This window comes from Physcomitrium patens, chromosome 21 (genome assembly GCF_059467195.1).
Source record: "Physcomitrium patens ecotype Gransden chromosome 21, ASM5946719v1, whole genome shotgun sequence".
NCBI lineage: Eukaryota > Viridiplantae > Streptophyta > Bryopsida > Funariales > Funariaceae > Physcomitrium > Physcomitrium patens.
Window position 1 is genome coordinate 12,864,239 of NC_143430.1, and position 16,388 is coordinate 12,880,626.

The window sequence follows — 16,388 nt, forward strand, 5'->3', positions numbered from 1 at the left end:
ACTTCTTAAATTGGTGTTGGTTGTCTTTCTTTTTTTGAAACTAAATCCCACATATTTTCTATTTTAAACTTCATGTGAATCTTTTTTTTCTACATGGAATACCACAAGCTATCAAACTTGGGCTATTTTTTTTGTGAGAAGGCTGCTTGAAGCCATATTTCTTTTGAAGACAGAAAAGAGGATTTGTTGGTGTTCTAACTTTCTATATAGAATGTCTTCTATAAAGTCTCTTTTTTTTACTTTGTCTATTTTGATTTTAAGTTTTGTATTATAAAAATTTCTTAGATCTTTATTCTAATACCATAATAAAACTAAGTGAATCTGAGAATTTTTTTAGCATATAAAATTACATAAATAATATTGTGTGTATATTATTTATCTTATCAAGAGAGGTGCAATTGATATTGTTGCGCCCCCTTGATAGGGTGTAATATTTCACTCAATTCTAACATTATGGATGAATTGGTTAATTTTAATCTTGACTCTAATAGCTCTCTTCATCAACAAGTGATGTTTGGAGTACTATGATGGCTAGTTGATCTATAGACAAACTTAATTCAATGTAGAGAAATAAAATCACAACTTATGCAATTAGATTATCTATTCTATATTCTTGAAATCATCTCTATAGAAAAGAGAATTCATCTTAGATTGTAATAATGAAAATATCAATATTTTTTGTATCTAGAATATTGGTGTCTGATTTACAAAAGCAATAGTACATTGGATTCAAATCGAATTTCCTCATTTATTGTCTAGATAATCTATAGCAAATCAAAATTTGGCTTTGGATGAGGATTTGATTGCATGATAAAGCAAACACACAAGTATCTACTAGTGTTGGCAAAAAGAACGAGACATTGAAACCTTGATTTTGAAAAAAAAATTAAATTAAATTAAAATTAAAAAAATTGACAAGATTTTGAATTTGGACTTGGTTAAGAGTTTGAAGACCTTATTGATCCATGATTGCATTGGATGCAAAGCTTATCATTGTGGAAAATAAAATCCCAAGAAATGATATCTTATTATGGAATTGAAGTTTGAAGTGAAGAAAGAGAATTTTAAAAATTAATGAAACATTTTTCTTTAAAAAAACTAAAAAATATGTCTCTTGACTAATTTAAATAATTTTTATTTTTAAAAAATTTATTTAATAGAAATATATATATATAAATCCATATTATTGTCATAGAAAAATTAGTTAATTTTGAAAGCCAATGTGATATCCTTTTTTGAGGTAGAAGTAAATCATATGTGTTATTAAGGCCTTATGAATCTATAAATCTAGTTTTATTAAGGCCCTAGAATCTCTGCATAACTCAACTTTTATTTCACTTTTAATAAAAACAATGAGATATACAACCAATCACAAATGGCTTTTATTTTAGGATATATCAAAATATTAATATTTATTTTATTAATTAAATATTAAAACTTGAAAATTCTTGAAAATTTTCATGTATTATAGTAGCACATGGAATATGACCAACAAGTACACAAATAAAAATTAATATATTACATTGATTTTTGCTGATTTTTTAACATAATTTAGCAGTCCAAATATCAAATGAAAACAATACAATAGATGTAAGACATAACTTAGAAAACAGATATAGAATTAATTGAATATGTACATGATTACATACTATAAATGAAAAAAATAAAGTAAATAACAATAGAATGGAATAGTTTAACATGATTTGCACAACAAAACTTATATTTTATGATAAATTTTATGAAAAATTTACCTCTAGATAGCATGAGTACCTTTTGAGCAGCACACAATATTGAACATAATACCATAAATCTTATAATTATAATATTGATTGACAACATCTACTTAATCTCATTTCCTTCTTAGACCACAGCCTTTCTTATCTTTATCAAATGTGCATAGCATTTTTTTATTTATACATTTATTTTTTATTTTTTATTTTTTTTTATCTTTAGAATGTCCTTGGAATACTTTCAATGTAGAAAATTAAGCATGTCATTCTAATTCCTCCAGAAGATTAATGTTGTCAGATGCTCATTCATCACAAAAGTTGTTGAGTTTAAACTCATATTTTTTTCTTTTTCTCTTTTCCATCAAAGGTAGTTTCAATGTAGATGAATTAATTATTTTTCATTCTCATTATATAATTCTTGTAGAATATGTTAATAAATTTTGTGATAAGTTACTGGTTGGTTATTGACAACCTTGAGAATTAGACTTATGGTTAGATAGTTTAGTTGGTAATAGTAGGTTGTTAGTGGAACAAATGGTTAAGAATTCAAAGGGTCATAACCTTTGGAATCTGGTAGCCGACGGTCCATCTTTAGATAGGATAAAGAGGTTGAAAAAAGGAAGATCAGGGCCAGATTGTGATAGTCATAAGCCGGGGTAACTTGGTGCTACCTCTTTACCTTTTTGTCTCTTTATTTCTTTGTTGTTGAAGAGTAATGGATAATTTTTGAATATTGAGAAGTGAGTCTGTGGAATAAATCAGAGATTGATTTATGAGTTATTGATTATGTAATTGGAGTACTGAGTGATTGAATTATATGAGGAGTTATTGGAAGATTATGATTGTTGTTTATTGAGAGTTGTATGTGTTTGGACAGAGTAAGTCTATGATTACAGAAATTATGTGAATTCAGATTCTTGGAGTGAAATCTATTATTCTTGGTATTGGATAGAAATTATTATATTTAAGCGGTCTTTTGAGAGTGCAGGGTTGCACACTGTTGTTATCAATTGATGAAGGAGTATTGTTACTGGGAGAAAACATTGTAGTGTCTCTTAGTATTTTAGTGGTTTGGAATACAGTTAATTGTGTGACCCTAACAAGCAAAATTCATGCACTTAGTCTTTCCATGTGTTCGAATTCTCTTATACATGTTTATTCTGAAAGGAATTGTAGAATAAGTAAAATGATAATCACAATTCCCATTTTTGATTTTTGAAGGTTGATTGAAGGATTTTTTTGGTACAAGGGAATGACCATTCAATATTAACATAGTGTATTGCTAGTTGTGGAATCAAATAAATTGATTGCAAAGGAGATCATGGCATCAAAAATATGTTTCTATATTTTGGTGCATGTGTAGTGATTATATGTATTAATTAATTATGTATCTTGTAGGAGCTTTAGATTAAAACTTACCATTTGATGATATCCAAAGGTGCTTTATTTTGCAATGAATCTTGAGTAGAACTAACTAGATTGAAGATGGTACCATGCACATAATGCAATTGTGAATAATGTCACAAAGTTGTTGGTTACTTATTCAAGTCTTCGATTTCATGGATTGAGATTTCGTAGATAAATCTCACAATTTTGAATATTTTTCATGTAATTATCATTCCTTAATAAATATTTTTTAAAATTTCTAATTGAAGACAAGTCCCAAAAAGGTTCTCATATAGGCTACGAGGAATTCTTATCTATATAGAGATCTTTAATTCAAGACATGGATAGCGAAAATAATTTAAATTTTGTTTATAATTTGATTTATCAAATTATGATACAATGTTTTGCTTAGTGAAAGTGTGTTTTCTTTTTTCTCAAAGTAACCCAAGTTTGAGCTTTTGACACCCCTTTTTAATTATGATCATCAAAATAAGCATATATATATATATATATATATATAAACAAATTAGATCAATCCTACTTATTTATTTATTTTCAATGAATATTGAAGTTAAAAATTCATTCTTCTTAATACTTAATTTGAAAATTCATTCTTAGTGGCCTCATGAATTGCTACTATAATTACACTCCATGCTTGTAGAGATTGATGAAAATCATGTAGTGTTACATGGGTATTGTTAGATGCAGGCCAATATATATATATATATATATTTTTTGCTAAATTCAATCCTTTGCATCTGCAAAAAAAAATGGCCACAAGGATGTAATATTTGATGGAGTTTATGTCTAATGTTTACTGATTCCATTCTCTTAAGACTGGTTGTCAAATGAATAAAATACCATCAAGGGTTTCTAATTTCATTATGGGAATAGGTTTGAATATCACAATGGGAAAGGAATTATGCTCAAGCTCTTTTGTTATTAGCTTACCCAACTTTCAATATGTATTCACTTACGTGATTTACAACACTTAATTCATTGTTATTTGAAATTCAAGTCTAGAATCATGCAACATCCACAAGCATAACTTGATAAAAATTGAAACATATATGAGCATACAAGTGGTTAAGCATTGGAACTACAATTTAAATGTTGGTGTGTTTATTTTTGTTCTTATTTTTGTTTTTTTTTTTAAATCACCAAAATAAATGGCTGTGTTGAGGTGCAACATGGTTTTATGAACAAATTTATAATTTATAATTTTTTTTATAAAATTATTCATATAATTTTATGAGTTTTTTGTTTTTTTTTGTTTTTTTTTTTTTTTTTTTTTACTGCCAAAGAAGTCTGGTGAAAAACGTTTACAGAGTAAATTGCCTCTGGAGGTGAGTTGTACAATCATCTCGCATTTTCTTATTAGTTGTTTTCATAATAATGTTTTAAAACAAATAAACAAATAACCATTTCAAACTGTGTTATGCTTCATTACATTATCTTTGTGTGATATTCATACATTACAGTTACATGAAACATTAGTGGAAGCAAGCATTTTTTTTTTTTTTTTTTTTTTTTTTTTTTCCTACTATATTCAGATATCATAACTGCATTTAATTCATCAAAAAATTTGTGGTACTGTGAAATGAAAAAGAAGAGGTACGGAAGTTATCAATATATATATATATATATATATATATATCAGATTAACTATTATTTATTTAGAAGCATCAATTTTATTGAGATTGTAAGAAAAAAACATGGAATTGATTTTAAACTTGATTGATTCTTGATTTTATGCTAACTGTGTATTTTTACCATTCATCACTACTTTTTTGATTCTACTGTATGGTATGAAAACTTTTAAATGTTACCAATTTTGACAAAAGTTTATCGAATCAAAGGTTAGTATTTTTCTTTTTCTTTTAAATTATTTTAAGAAGATATGAGTGTTGATTCATAGCATGATTTGAAGTTTGACTTATTTCACAAAAAAAATTTGAAGGATAATTTCAGTACTGGAAGAAATGTCATCAAGAGTATGTTTAAAACTTTTAAAATTTCGTTTTATTTCTATATGTATTTAAACATGTATGGATACAAATAATTTCCATAACAAAAATTAATCAACAAATAAGAATCACAAAGCACAAAATTGTAGTACATACGTAAGAAATTATTTTAATATTTCGGAGATTTTTTTAAAATTTCAAGAATTCAAATATGTGTAAATAAAAAAAATATTACATAAAAAATTAATAAATGGTATTAAATATCCTAAAGTAAAAAAAGTGTATTTAAATCAACAACAAACATCTTTCATATCAAAGAAAATTTCATGCATGGCATGCATATCATATTATATGTTTCATCAATTCATGACTTCTTACTATATACATATGTATTGTTTTAAATTTAATTGCATATATATATATATATATATATAGCAAAATTAAAGTTCTTTGTAAACTTGACTGATTTTTACATATCTTTTGATTTGAGATAAAATTAAATATTAATGAAAGTATTGAAAGTTTTATTTTAAACAATATCCAAATATAACCTTGTAAAATTTAGAATATTACTTTTTACATTTTATTAAAAAAAAGAAGTGTTCTCAGTAATGTCTTTAATGTATATGTCTTTTGTAAAACTAGATTAAAAGTTATGTCTTCAATAAGTTTATCAAAACAATAAAATCACAAAACTATACATAATGATTATGATTTGAACAAAGTAAGGAACTTAAAGAAATATTATTAACCATAAAATTCCAAATGGTTGTTGTTGATTTTTTAAAAAATTAATTAAGTTTTTTTACATTCTTTTAGAATCTTTGTTTTATTGCACCCAATTTTTTATTACCAAATTAAGAGACGATTCTAATTTTTTGAATGCATCATACAACACAATGTATTACTCATGAATTTATTGATTTTAATTTTGTAATTATCATACCTTCTATAAAAAAATACGTTTAAAAAACATATAGACTCAGAAATGTGACGACATGATCCCTCTTGGAAAAGTCGAACATGATTTAGAAAAGAAGAGTAAAAGTAAAAGCAAAAAGAAAAGAGCAGGTGCTTCATTCACCGAGAGAATGGAAAGGGAGCCTCAAAGTAAAAGCAGGGCAGGACCACACGAAGAGCCATTGCGAGGGGCCATTCCGAAGAGTCCGTTCGAGGTGCCAATTCCACAGCCCATAACCAGATGCGAATATGAGGGGACATACGAGGGGCGGCTGCGAGGGGCGATTGCGAGGGGCGATTGCGAGGGGCGATTACGAGGGGCGATTGTGAGGGGCGATTACGAGGGGACATTACGAAGCGTAAAGGGATGCCAGGTCGCGGGCAGCCGTAGTGGCCGGGCAGGGAGGCTGCGAGAGAGAGAGTCCGCGGTTTTCACACTCTCGATGGTGAGGAAGCACGACGCAGGAAAAGCCGGAAAAAGAAATCGAAGCTTATAACAGGAATGGATCTATGAATGGAGGAGGAGGAGGAGGGAGAAGGGCGGGCAGTGGTGGGACCAGCACTCAAAGCGGTCATGAGGTGAGGGGTGAGTCATGAGGACGCAGGCCATGGCGACGATGAGACGACGATGAGACGACGATGAGACAGACGACGATAAGACAGACGACGATGACGATGATGGGGTTGGGCTTTGGGGGATGATGATGGATGCTTTCTTTGATGCAGACGAAGAAGGAGCTGAGTTGTTGTTTGTTGTAGTTGCTGCTGCGGCCTCGACGCCATTGCAACCCCACCGTGCACGGCATTGGACCCCGCAGCAGCAGGCTAGCTAGCTCCAAGACTAGCTCTCTTTTCGCCATGGCCTTCATTCGTTTTTCTCGTCTCGGCCCGCACTTGTAGCCCAATTGGGTTTTCTTTTGCCTTCTCTCGTCGTTATTGTGTCATCCTTTTTCTGTCAAGACCCTCTCTCGCAAGTGGGCGTTTCCTGTGGGTGGGAGTGGCATTGGGGAAGCGCGATGGCGGCATGATGTGGCAGAGAAGCGCGGGTAGAGGGTGCACGTTCGAGTCCGATGGTGTCCGTTGCGGAGGGATTGGGTTGGATGGCGCGGCAATGCGATCATGAGCGGGGCGGTGTCGGGGTGGTGGGAGCAGTCAGGGAAATGAAGCGAGAGGGAGGGAGAGAGTGAGAGGCGGCAGGAGGGGGGGGGGAGCTGCTGAGAGGTGTGACACAGGGCGGGATTATGGAGTGGAGGAGCTTGTGGCGGATCGAGGAGGGGTTGCCCGTAGTGGATCAGGTGGTTTGGTTGCTACGGGAGCATCGGTTTGTCATGCACGTCGAGCCTGGTTGGGTCTCTGGTCAAGGTTTTGCGGTCGACAAGTAGGGAAGGAGGGTGAGGGAGGCGGGGAGGGGGAGGGGGAGGGAGGGGACAAGCAGCGGACGTGAGTGAGTGAGTGAGTGAGTGCGTGAATGTTTGTTTCAAGGGTGCAATCTACTATGAGCGGTGGGTTTGAGAGCGCTTACGTGCAAGGTTGAAGGAGTGAAGCCATGCCCATGATGGAAGGAGTGATTCGCCAAACTGTACGGTCGCCGTCGTCGGATGGCGATTGCAGCAGCGACGACGATGACTCAAATTCTGGGGTTTCTAGTGGCAGGGGCCGCAGGGTTATGTATCCAATGCCCCAGTCTCATTGGTTTCCCCGATCGATTTCGTTTGGGGCGTATGTGGCTCCAAGGGTATCGAGACAGCGCAGTGGGGCTAACGCACCGACTAGGGTGTCGAGGCATCACGCTGGAGTTAATGCACCGCGATTGCATATCCAGGTCACTCGTTCGGTACATTTCTACTCTCGGTTGCCCAATGGTTTGATAGCTGTGTATGGCTTATTTTGGAGAGGGGAAGGGTGTGTGGTTGTTGTACGACTTGTTAGTTTTGCAACTACATACTATCGCACTCAACTTCTGTTTCGGAATCTAAGCTATGTGGGTTCCTAGATCATGTAGGAAATAGCTGCTTACGCTAGCCAGCCCCTATTCATACACGGTTTCACTTGCAATCAACCGATTGCAGGGTTCGTGAATGCAAGCTTCGGTGTGTCGACAGAATTAATATATATATATATATATATATATATATATATATATGAGGATTGGGTAGCAGGGCTATCGGGGCGTTATCACTGTTGTGGGTATTTTAGATTCATTCAGTTTCAACCGATTAATGCAAGGAATTGTTCAACGTTGATGACGCAGTTGGCATACAAACTTACGAAGGATATTGTCGCGACTTATCAAAACTGCAACCCCGATTTTGCGTTTTCACCGGATCTGAACCCGAAGCGGTATCTTACTGCTCCATCGACAATCGTTTCTGAGAGCGGCTTGGATAATGAAAAACACGACCTTGTGCTGTATTTCCATCAGGTCTTGGTGAACAACGACGGTACTCGAAGGTAGGTAGCAGTGGTGGGGATCAAGACGTTAGTAGGTTGTTTGTTTTTGTAATTTGGATTTGAAGGTGCAAATTTTGCATTGTTAGGGCAGGATTAAGTTATTTGTTCTTCTTTGAATGGAGATGAAGGCGCGTCGTCGTTGGAGTTTTTGGCAGAGATGTCAAGGTAATGATCAAAGCACGAGGGGGATGGTGTTGGAGAGTATGGTGCACGAAGGGTATCTACAAATGGTTTGAGGAGCATTTTCAGAACATGACATTTGGAATGCGTTTGATGTGTGTGTATGTGCAGGTACGTTGTGAAAGATCTGGTAGGTTCGGGCACGTTCGGGCAGGTAGCAAAATGTTATACGGAGGAGACGAATGAGTACGTTGCGGTGAAGGTGATAAAGAATCTTCCAGCTTACCACACCCAAGCGCGGTTTGAGATCGGGATTTTACACATGGTATAGCATGACTTTTTGCATGGATACTTCGGCCGTTTCCTGAGGGCGTAGAAGGGATGGAAAGTTGATTGAAAGAAGTCGTATTTATTACTGGTAGATCGTTTAGAAGGATGGGTGAGGCTTTTCTTGGGGGTGGAATTATAGCAGGAGCGTGGGTTTGGAGATGGAACAGTAGGAGTTTTGAAGCGTGCATATTTTCCTCTACTGGATTCTCAGGAGTTATCGGAGCTTCACCTAAGCTCGAGGGTTACAAGTGCGGTTTGTGATAGGATCAGAACAGGGTGTGCACGTATTCTTGAATCAGACGGGAGGAAGGTGTGGATTGATGCCGTTTCCTGCCTATATAAAGAAGGGCTGTTCTAACCTGCGGATATTGATTATGAGTGACAGCTGAACAACGAATACGATCCAGATGACAAGTACCACATTGTCAGGAGTCTAGACCACTTTCAGTACCACGGGCATCTGTGCATTGTGTTTGAGCTTCTTACAGAGAATTTGTGAGTACATGCTTGAAACCGGTGATCGGCATGCATTTCAGGATTTTATTTTATTCTATGGTCGTGGGTTAATAAAATGTGTATATGAGTGGCAGAGAACCTCGTGACAGTTCTGGGCTCTGGTGATATGCCTGGGGGTTTCGTTTCTATGTGTTTTCGATATGAGTGTTGCTTTCGTTCATTTGGTGTTGGCTTCACTCACGATAGGTACCTTAAGTTCTTCCGTTGTGTTGGTTGGTTATGGTTGTGCAGGTACGAGTTATTGAAGAAGACGAATTTGAAGGGCATGTCGCTTGTCTTGGTGCGGATGTTCACTAAGCAGGTATTGATTTTTGGCAGAATCGATACACGTTGCCAATTCAGTAAGGCGGACTGTGGTATGGAGTGTGTTGTATCCTATATAAATGAGACAAGGTGCTGTAAGACTGAAATTCAAGTTGTGCCCGCTGGGTTTTCAGAATAGGTTACTTTCAGCGGATTGCCTTGAAAGGTGTCTTCGAAGAGCATTATCTATGAGCGTCGTGAAAGGAGGTTGCTGTGGTGCACCCCCCCCCCCCCCCCCCCAGTTTGAGACTGGAGGTTTGTTTGTGAGACTTAGGTAGGCTGATCATTTGCTTGTGACTGTGCACAGTTGCTGAAATCTCTCAGTCTGCTGCGGGAAGCTAGAGTGATACATTGTGATTTGAAACCGGAGAACATTCTTTTGATTGAGAGGTAAAGTTCATGTACTTGTTAGTGTGCGTATCAGTCTGCATGGATCACGTGAATAGTGGGGATGTTTGGGTTCTTCATATGTGACGGAGAGGGTGGGAACTTGTACGGCATTGAGCCCGCTCTACTAGGAATATTATTAGATTTTCATTACGAGACCGTTTCTTTCGATATAGACGCCTTTAAATCCAATCTATGTTGCACTCGAAAATGGAGTTGACAGGAGCGTCTGTTTCAGTGGGTAATAGAGATTTGTTTCTTAATCTTTACTGAACCGACTACGGTCTTGCAAGGGTGATTACAAGTATGATTGGAGGCCTTGCCTTTTGGCATGTGGTGTCGAGGAATCCGAATTCGGCGTTTTTGTGTTCTTGGCTAATTCATTTGTATGATTGGATGTTGGTTGCCTTAGTTTTCGATCGGCGGATTTAAAGCTTATCGATTTCGGGTCAGCGTGTAAGGAAGACCAGACAGTCTACACTTACATACAGGTAGGTTTGTGGTTTGCATACTAGGGTTTGATGTCTGAGAAGCTGTTGTTATATCTGTTAAGTGGAACGAAGATTTCGGTTGCTTCAATTTTGGAGCAGCTTGTTACACTGTCGCTTTGTATATGTGTAAGTCAGTCTGTGTAGAGATGAATACAGTTTAAGATATGGAGCGTGTTTTTCTAACTTGGACTGTATTTTGAATGAATGCAGAGTCGGTTTTACAGGTCCCCCGAGGTACTGCTTGGTCACCGGTACACGACCGCTATTGATATGTGGTCGTTAGGGTGTGTGGCGGCTGAGCTTTTCTTGGGGCTGCCACTGTTCCCTGGAGCATGCGACTTTGACATGCTGTTATTCATGAAGGAGAAACTCGAGTATGTTGTGTCGCAACGATTTATAGATGATGAGTTGGACTAAGTTTGGTTGTTCTGATAGCATTTCAGCGTGAATGCGTTTGGGGCGAATTTTCGGCGTTGGTGTCACTTGGTGAACCAGTATCTGTTGTAGTGTCGGATAGTAGGGGTGATGCATTCCGAGCGTAACTTGATGTACACTCAACCGGGAGTTGGTCTGGGCATGCTTTTCTGAAGTATTATGTGGTTGGTGATGCAGGAGCCAACCGCCGGATCATATCTTGAGGAACGCGAAGTACACGAACAAGTTCTTTAAGCTATTGACAGCTGCCCCTCATGCTGATCACAATCGCAGCGCTTACCAGCTGCTGACAGTAGAAGAATATGGAGCGGTATGTAGCTTGATGATTAATCCTGCTGTGGAAGCAATTTAGGCTGGTAGGATGGCTTGAGCATTAGGAGTTGTAACCTTGTTTATTGAGGATTCCAATCGGATTTTGGGATGTGAGATTGCCGTGCAAGTTTCGGAGAATCTCAATGATTTAACGTTGGTGATTGGTGCAGCGTCATAAGAAGAAACCAGAGATTGGGAGGAGGTACTTCCATGGCACTCTTTCGGAAATGATAATGGGATTTCACATGAAGCCCATGTCAGTGGCTGAACAAAACAGAGGTGGTGTACTGTTTGGTGTTTGTCGACCCTTAATTGCAGTGTTGTTAGAGCTACCGAGCGCTTGGTTTCATGATTTGCTTGAGTTATTTGGGAGTGTCAATGGATGCCCCTGAGTTGTTTGACTTTATGTAGTTCAGATTGTAGTGTTCATTGCCATTGTGACATGTATCGAATGGGTGAGTGCATCGTGTGGAACTGATTTCTTTGGTTTGATTAAAGAGCTTGTTTTGGTGTTCATTGTGCAGAATTGCGAGCTCGGGAGAGCTTTATAGACTTTCTCAAGGGCTTGATCGAATGTGACCCAAGGAAAAGATGGTCACCTCAGCAGGTGAGGGGATTTCACGGGTTTGTTGGTCGTTGAAGTGGAATGAAGAGCACCCTCACTGACGACCTCATTTTGCCGTAATGCTTGGTACTGTTATTTGATACGAGTTTTGGTGCCCGTAATTGTAAGAGATAGCATGAGTGTGGCGGCGTTTCTTACGGTGGGTTTGTGATCGTGTACAGGCCGCACAGCACCCATTCGTGACAGATGAACCGTTTATTGGACCTTACGTTCCTGTTCCAGAGACTCCACGGACGGTAACTGCTGCGTAAAAGTTACTGTCCTGGAGTAGGAATTGTTCATCGTCCCATGTGATGGCTTGGTTTTATGCATCTCTCAAAGATGAGTGGAATTGGATGAAAGAGATTGCTAATATGAGTGTTGATCTGTGCAGCCCGTGAATCAAAGTCTTCTTATAGACCACAGAGGCGCGGCAGGACACTGGGTGGGTGCAGGCCTTTCTCCCCAAGTAAGTTTGTGTCTGTATCTCTTTTCATGACATTACCCAAGCAATTGAAGGATAGTGAAAGCTGTTGTGTTTGAAGCTTGTTATTGTAATGTCTGATATGTACCGTTTGATCACTTCGCATGTACGTGTGAAACGAAGTAGGTCGAAACGTGAAGTTGTGTGTGGATATGACCATTTTGGTAGCCAACTTGTGATGGCAGCTGCAACTTGAATAATGTCGTTCTTGGTATGTCAAATCTGGATGTGACAAGATTACTTAACTTGGCATGCACATCAGGTGGGAGGGTTGAACGCAGGCCCTCGATACGGTGCCAGTCCTCAACATCATGCTAGTCAACTTTCACGAGCTAGTAGTTATGGCAGTGCAGGCAGTTTTGGAAGCTATGTAGACAGTATGACGATAGATGGCAACTTGGAGGGTTACGTGGATGAATCGAACGCACATGTGATGGGCATGAATACTCAAGCATCGACGGTAGGCAGCTCTCCGGAATCAAGTTGGCAAGGCAGATCATTCATACCATCTTTGCATCCGCAACATCCAGTTCTTCGGTCGTTGAATCTGGGTGCTAGTCCATCATTCAATCTGGGGCAGAGTCCATCTGGGTTTGGCCACCCTGGACTCTATCAGATGTCTCCTGGTGCTTACGGTGCATCGCCGGGGTCTTTTCCATCATCACCGGCATCGAGTTTCTTCCAGTCAAATGGGTCGCAATCGCTGGTGGGTTCCCCTAATCGTTATGGACCGGCATCTCCTGCGAGGCAACTTTTGGAGACAGCAGTGGGTAATGCGAATGCTGCGCAAGGGCACTTTCATCGGAGGCGACCTTGGCAAACACAGCCTGGTTCTGGTGGACACGGACAGCCGTCGCAACAGCAAGAGTTGGCTCATTGGTCAAGGCTTCATCATGGCAGTGGGAATGCGAATGTGGATGCAATTTCGAACATGAGTGTCGAGGGCCAAGGTGGAGTAAGGAGATGTGGTCCTCCCGTACCTCACGCTCGGGGTACAAGGAATAGCAGCAGTGCGGGGGTGACACAGCAGCAGCAGCGAGGATCGTTGTCTCATGGTCCTGGCACGCTGGGTGCATATTTATCACCGGGAAGTTCTGTAGATGGTGGCGATGACGATTCTGCATTGAGCACTCACTGGGATCCCGATTTTAGGTGAGATATGGCGAAGGCTCCATGCCTCTTTTGTGTGTTTGCTCTCTCACGCGCGTGTCTGTGACTGGGGAGTGGGTGTATGGAATGCTTGTCAGCTCTATCAGTTACCTTTCCTGAGGTTGTACCAAATAATGAGATGAGAGGTTGCCTATTGGATGAAGTGGGGTTATGATGTTGAGGTTGCCTTACGCAAGGGCTACAAGAGACGGATATGAAGATGTGTCATGGGGTAATTTCAAGCTTTGGTAGATCCAAATGGTGGGTCAGGCATTTTATCCGTTGCATTGGGTTTTGTGGTGGTGGTGGTGTTTTAATTAAGTCCGTGGACCTGCGTGCATGCAAGCATAAGAAATGCTCGCGTAACAATCCTTATGTTGTTTGATTTGCGATTTAGAGATTACTTAGGTGTAAAATTTGGTTGCAGTGGTGAACTATTTCTAGAAGAAGATGCTGACGAAGCTGGTGGAAAGAAAGGTCGTGGTGGTTTCGGTAGAGTTGGGGGGGACGGCGTTTTTGAAGGGGGCATATCAAGAAGGTACTTTCTTGTTTTCAAACTAGTTTCATTACTACTATATATTTTTTGTGGTACGACATTAATTTCGTTTGGAAATGGATAACTGGTGTGATGAATTTACGTTTTCGACGACTACGTTGTTAAAGTTCTAGTTTTAGTATTAGTAGGATCTAATGTGCTCTTTGTGTCATGCAGCGTGTTTGCTGCGGATTTTAATGGCTTGGTGGTATGAGCTGTGTTTGCAGGACATCACAAGGGCGAGCGAGCACTTCAAGCATAGAAAGTTTCTCATCTTCGAATAGCTCGCAGGCTGGGTATCCACGTCAGAAGCCTGGTCAATTTTTGCCAAGTCAAACTTCCCCGAGCCGACTTGGTCCCCAGATTTCGAACAGTTCTCAGCAGCAGCGTCAACAAGGTAACCAGCAGCAACAGGCGCAGCATGGGAAGCAGTATGTATCGCCAGAGCAAACTCCTGTGCATCCTGCTCATCAGGGGACCAGGAGGCTGGTGTCTGGAGAAGTGACTGGCGTTGCTTCTCTTCAACAGCGTCAGCAGGCTTTTCTATTTCAACAGCAACTTCAAAATGGGTATCACCAACAGCAGTATGGCATGTTTCACGCACATCCAGACGCATTGTTTTCAGGATTGGTTCCGGAAAGCGATGTGAGAACGCATGGGAATATTTTGATGTCCCCCAAGAAGGATAACAGGACAGCATACATGGGGGCGTCGCACGGCACATATTTCTCTTCTGCCACAAGAGTGAATGGCGGACAAGGGGGTTCGAATGCGAATGCTCCCTCTTCAGCAGGGATTGCAATGGCTGCAGGTATAGGCCTCGGAGGTGTAGGTTATGCAATGCACGGCGCCCCACATCAGCGTTACTATGAGGAACCGCAGCATCAATGGCCGATTTCTCCGAATCAGTACTATGCTAATGAGCTTTACTTAGGTCAGGTGCTTGCTTACTTGCTGGTTTCCGGGTGAATAAAGTCTGGAAAGCATAATTTTTGCAAGGTGGATCTGCATTGCGTTCGGTTGTCATTTTGTGTTGCTGCTGGTTATTGTGGTACCGTTTGTTGATGTCTCGATTAGCGTTTTGCAGCACATGATACTGAAATGTTGGTGTGATATTCAGGACCAAAACCCCCGATGCCAGGGCGTCGATGATGTGGTGCATGAATTGGGCTATTTGAGCAGCCGTGTGATGTGATAAGTGGATGCTTTGTTGGTTTTAGCGCAAGTATGGAGTCCAAAAATGGGGACTGAGGAGCTTGTGCTAGTAATGCCTAAGTTGAGGCGTGTATGAGACTTTATGCGAGTTTCGCGAATTGTCAGCAATCATCGATGAACGATCAACTCTGTGCAGGCGTGTGGAAGCCTCTCACAGGTATTGCAGCAGTCGTATGTTAAATACTACGTGTTCATTGCTGCTCCGTATCTGTGAGCCTGGTCGTGGAGTATTTTGTGTTGCCAGATTACTCTAATGCAGTTCTGTCTGTAATGATGATTGGCGTTGGTTGATATGAAGCATTCCAATTAAGAATGATTTGTTTACTTTGCTATTCTGTTGTGCAGGGCATTTGGCCGTTGAAAGACCTCATTCAGTTTAGGTTGTTGATGAGTTCAGCTGAGCCCCATGTTAAAGTCGGTGCACCCCGTACTGCATCTGTATGGTTGTTTGGACTCAAAGAGTGTTCAGGTTTCCATGTGGTTCTGAAGAACGTTTGGTTTATACGCACTCGACGATGATGGAATGCTGTGTTTGGTGATTGACTAGCATGTGCTGTTAAGTGGCAGATCTTGCAGTTCATGGCAAAAGCTTTGGTAGACAAGCCATTTGGAATGCTTTCCAGTTTCTCTGGTATATGTGGTTACAATGTATCAGCTCATGGTTGATTTGTAATCTGGGAGAGCTGTGTTTGAATAATGGACATATGCATGTTTTTACTATTATTATCGTGTACACAGCACGTTGAGGTGGTGTTTGGTGTGAAACCGCCTCGTGTTACTCTCTAATTCTTTTGTTGTGTGACTGGTTGGTTCGCAACCAGTCTCGAAGAGGTATGGCTTTTAACCGGCCCTGTTAAAATGAGTTGATGTGTGAGTTCTCTGTACGATGTTTAAATGGGCAGTAAGTTTATCACTGGGTACTTGTTTGTGGTTGAGAATGACTATCTCCCAAGTTTGTGGCTTGAGCTTTAGTCTCCAACATTTTTCTATTTAATGTGTTTGACTATATTTTA

General features: G+C 39.3%; 1 protein-coding gene across 2 annotated transcripts; it reads left to right on the top strand.

Moving 5' to 3' along the window:
• The first annotated feature begins 7,085 nt into the window (after positions 1-7,085).
• LOC112274266 (dual specificity protein kinase YAK1 homolog) lies at positions 7,086-16,098 on the top strand. Of its 2 annotated transcripts, none has more exons than XM_090245589.1 (18): positions 7,086-7,877; positions 8,295-8,494; positions 8,786-8,939; positions 9,330-9,439; positions 9,692-9,761; positions 10,071-10,153; positions 10,563-10,641; positions 10,852-11,015; positions 11,254-11,386; positions 11,559-11,667; positions 11,913-11,995; positions 12,175-12,249; positions 12,387-12,461; positions 12,739-13,628; positions 14,053-14,163; positions 14,388-15,099; positions 15,281-15,532; positions 15,721-16,098. In XM_090245589.1, the coding sequence occupies exons 1-17, from the start codon at positions 7,590-7,592 to the stop codon at positions 15,353-15,355; spliced, it is 3,411 nt and encodes a 1,136-aa protein (XP_090101715.1). In that variant the 5' UTR covers positions 7,086-7,589; the 3' UTR covers positions 15,356-15,532; positions 15,721-16,098. The 2 variants fall into 2 exon arrangements, with proteins under 2 accessions (XP_090101715.1, XP_090101716.1); XM_090245590.1 differs by having other exon boundaries at positions 14,388-15,094.
• Positions 16,099-16,388: the final 290 nt, after the last annotated feature.

Coding starts and splice junctions, on each gene's coding strand:
- LOC112274266 (XM_090245589.1), top strand. CDS start 7,590: ATGCCCATGATGGAAGGAGTGATTCGCCAAACTGTACGGTCGCCGTCG. Junction 8,940..9,329: donor AGATCGGGATTTTACACATG/GTATAGCATGAC, acceptor TATGAGTGACAG/CTGAACAACGAATACGATCC. Junction 11,668..11,912: donor AGTGGCTGAACAAAACAGAG/GTGGTGTACTGT, acceptor TTCATTGTGCAG/AATTGCGAGCTCGGGAGAGC.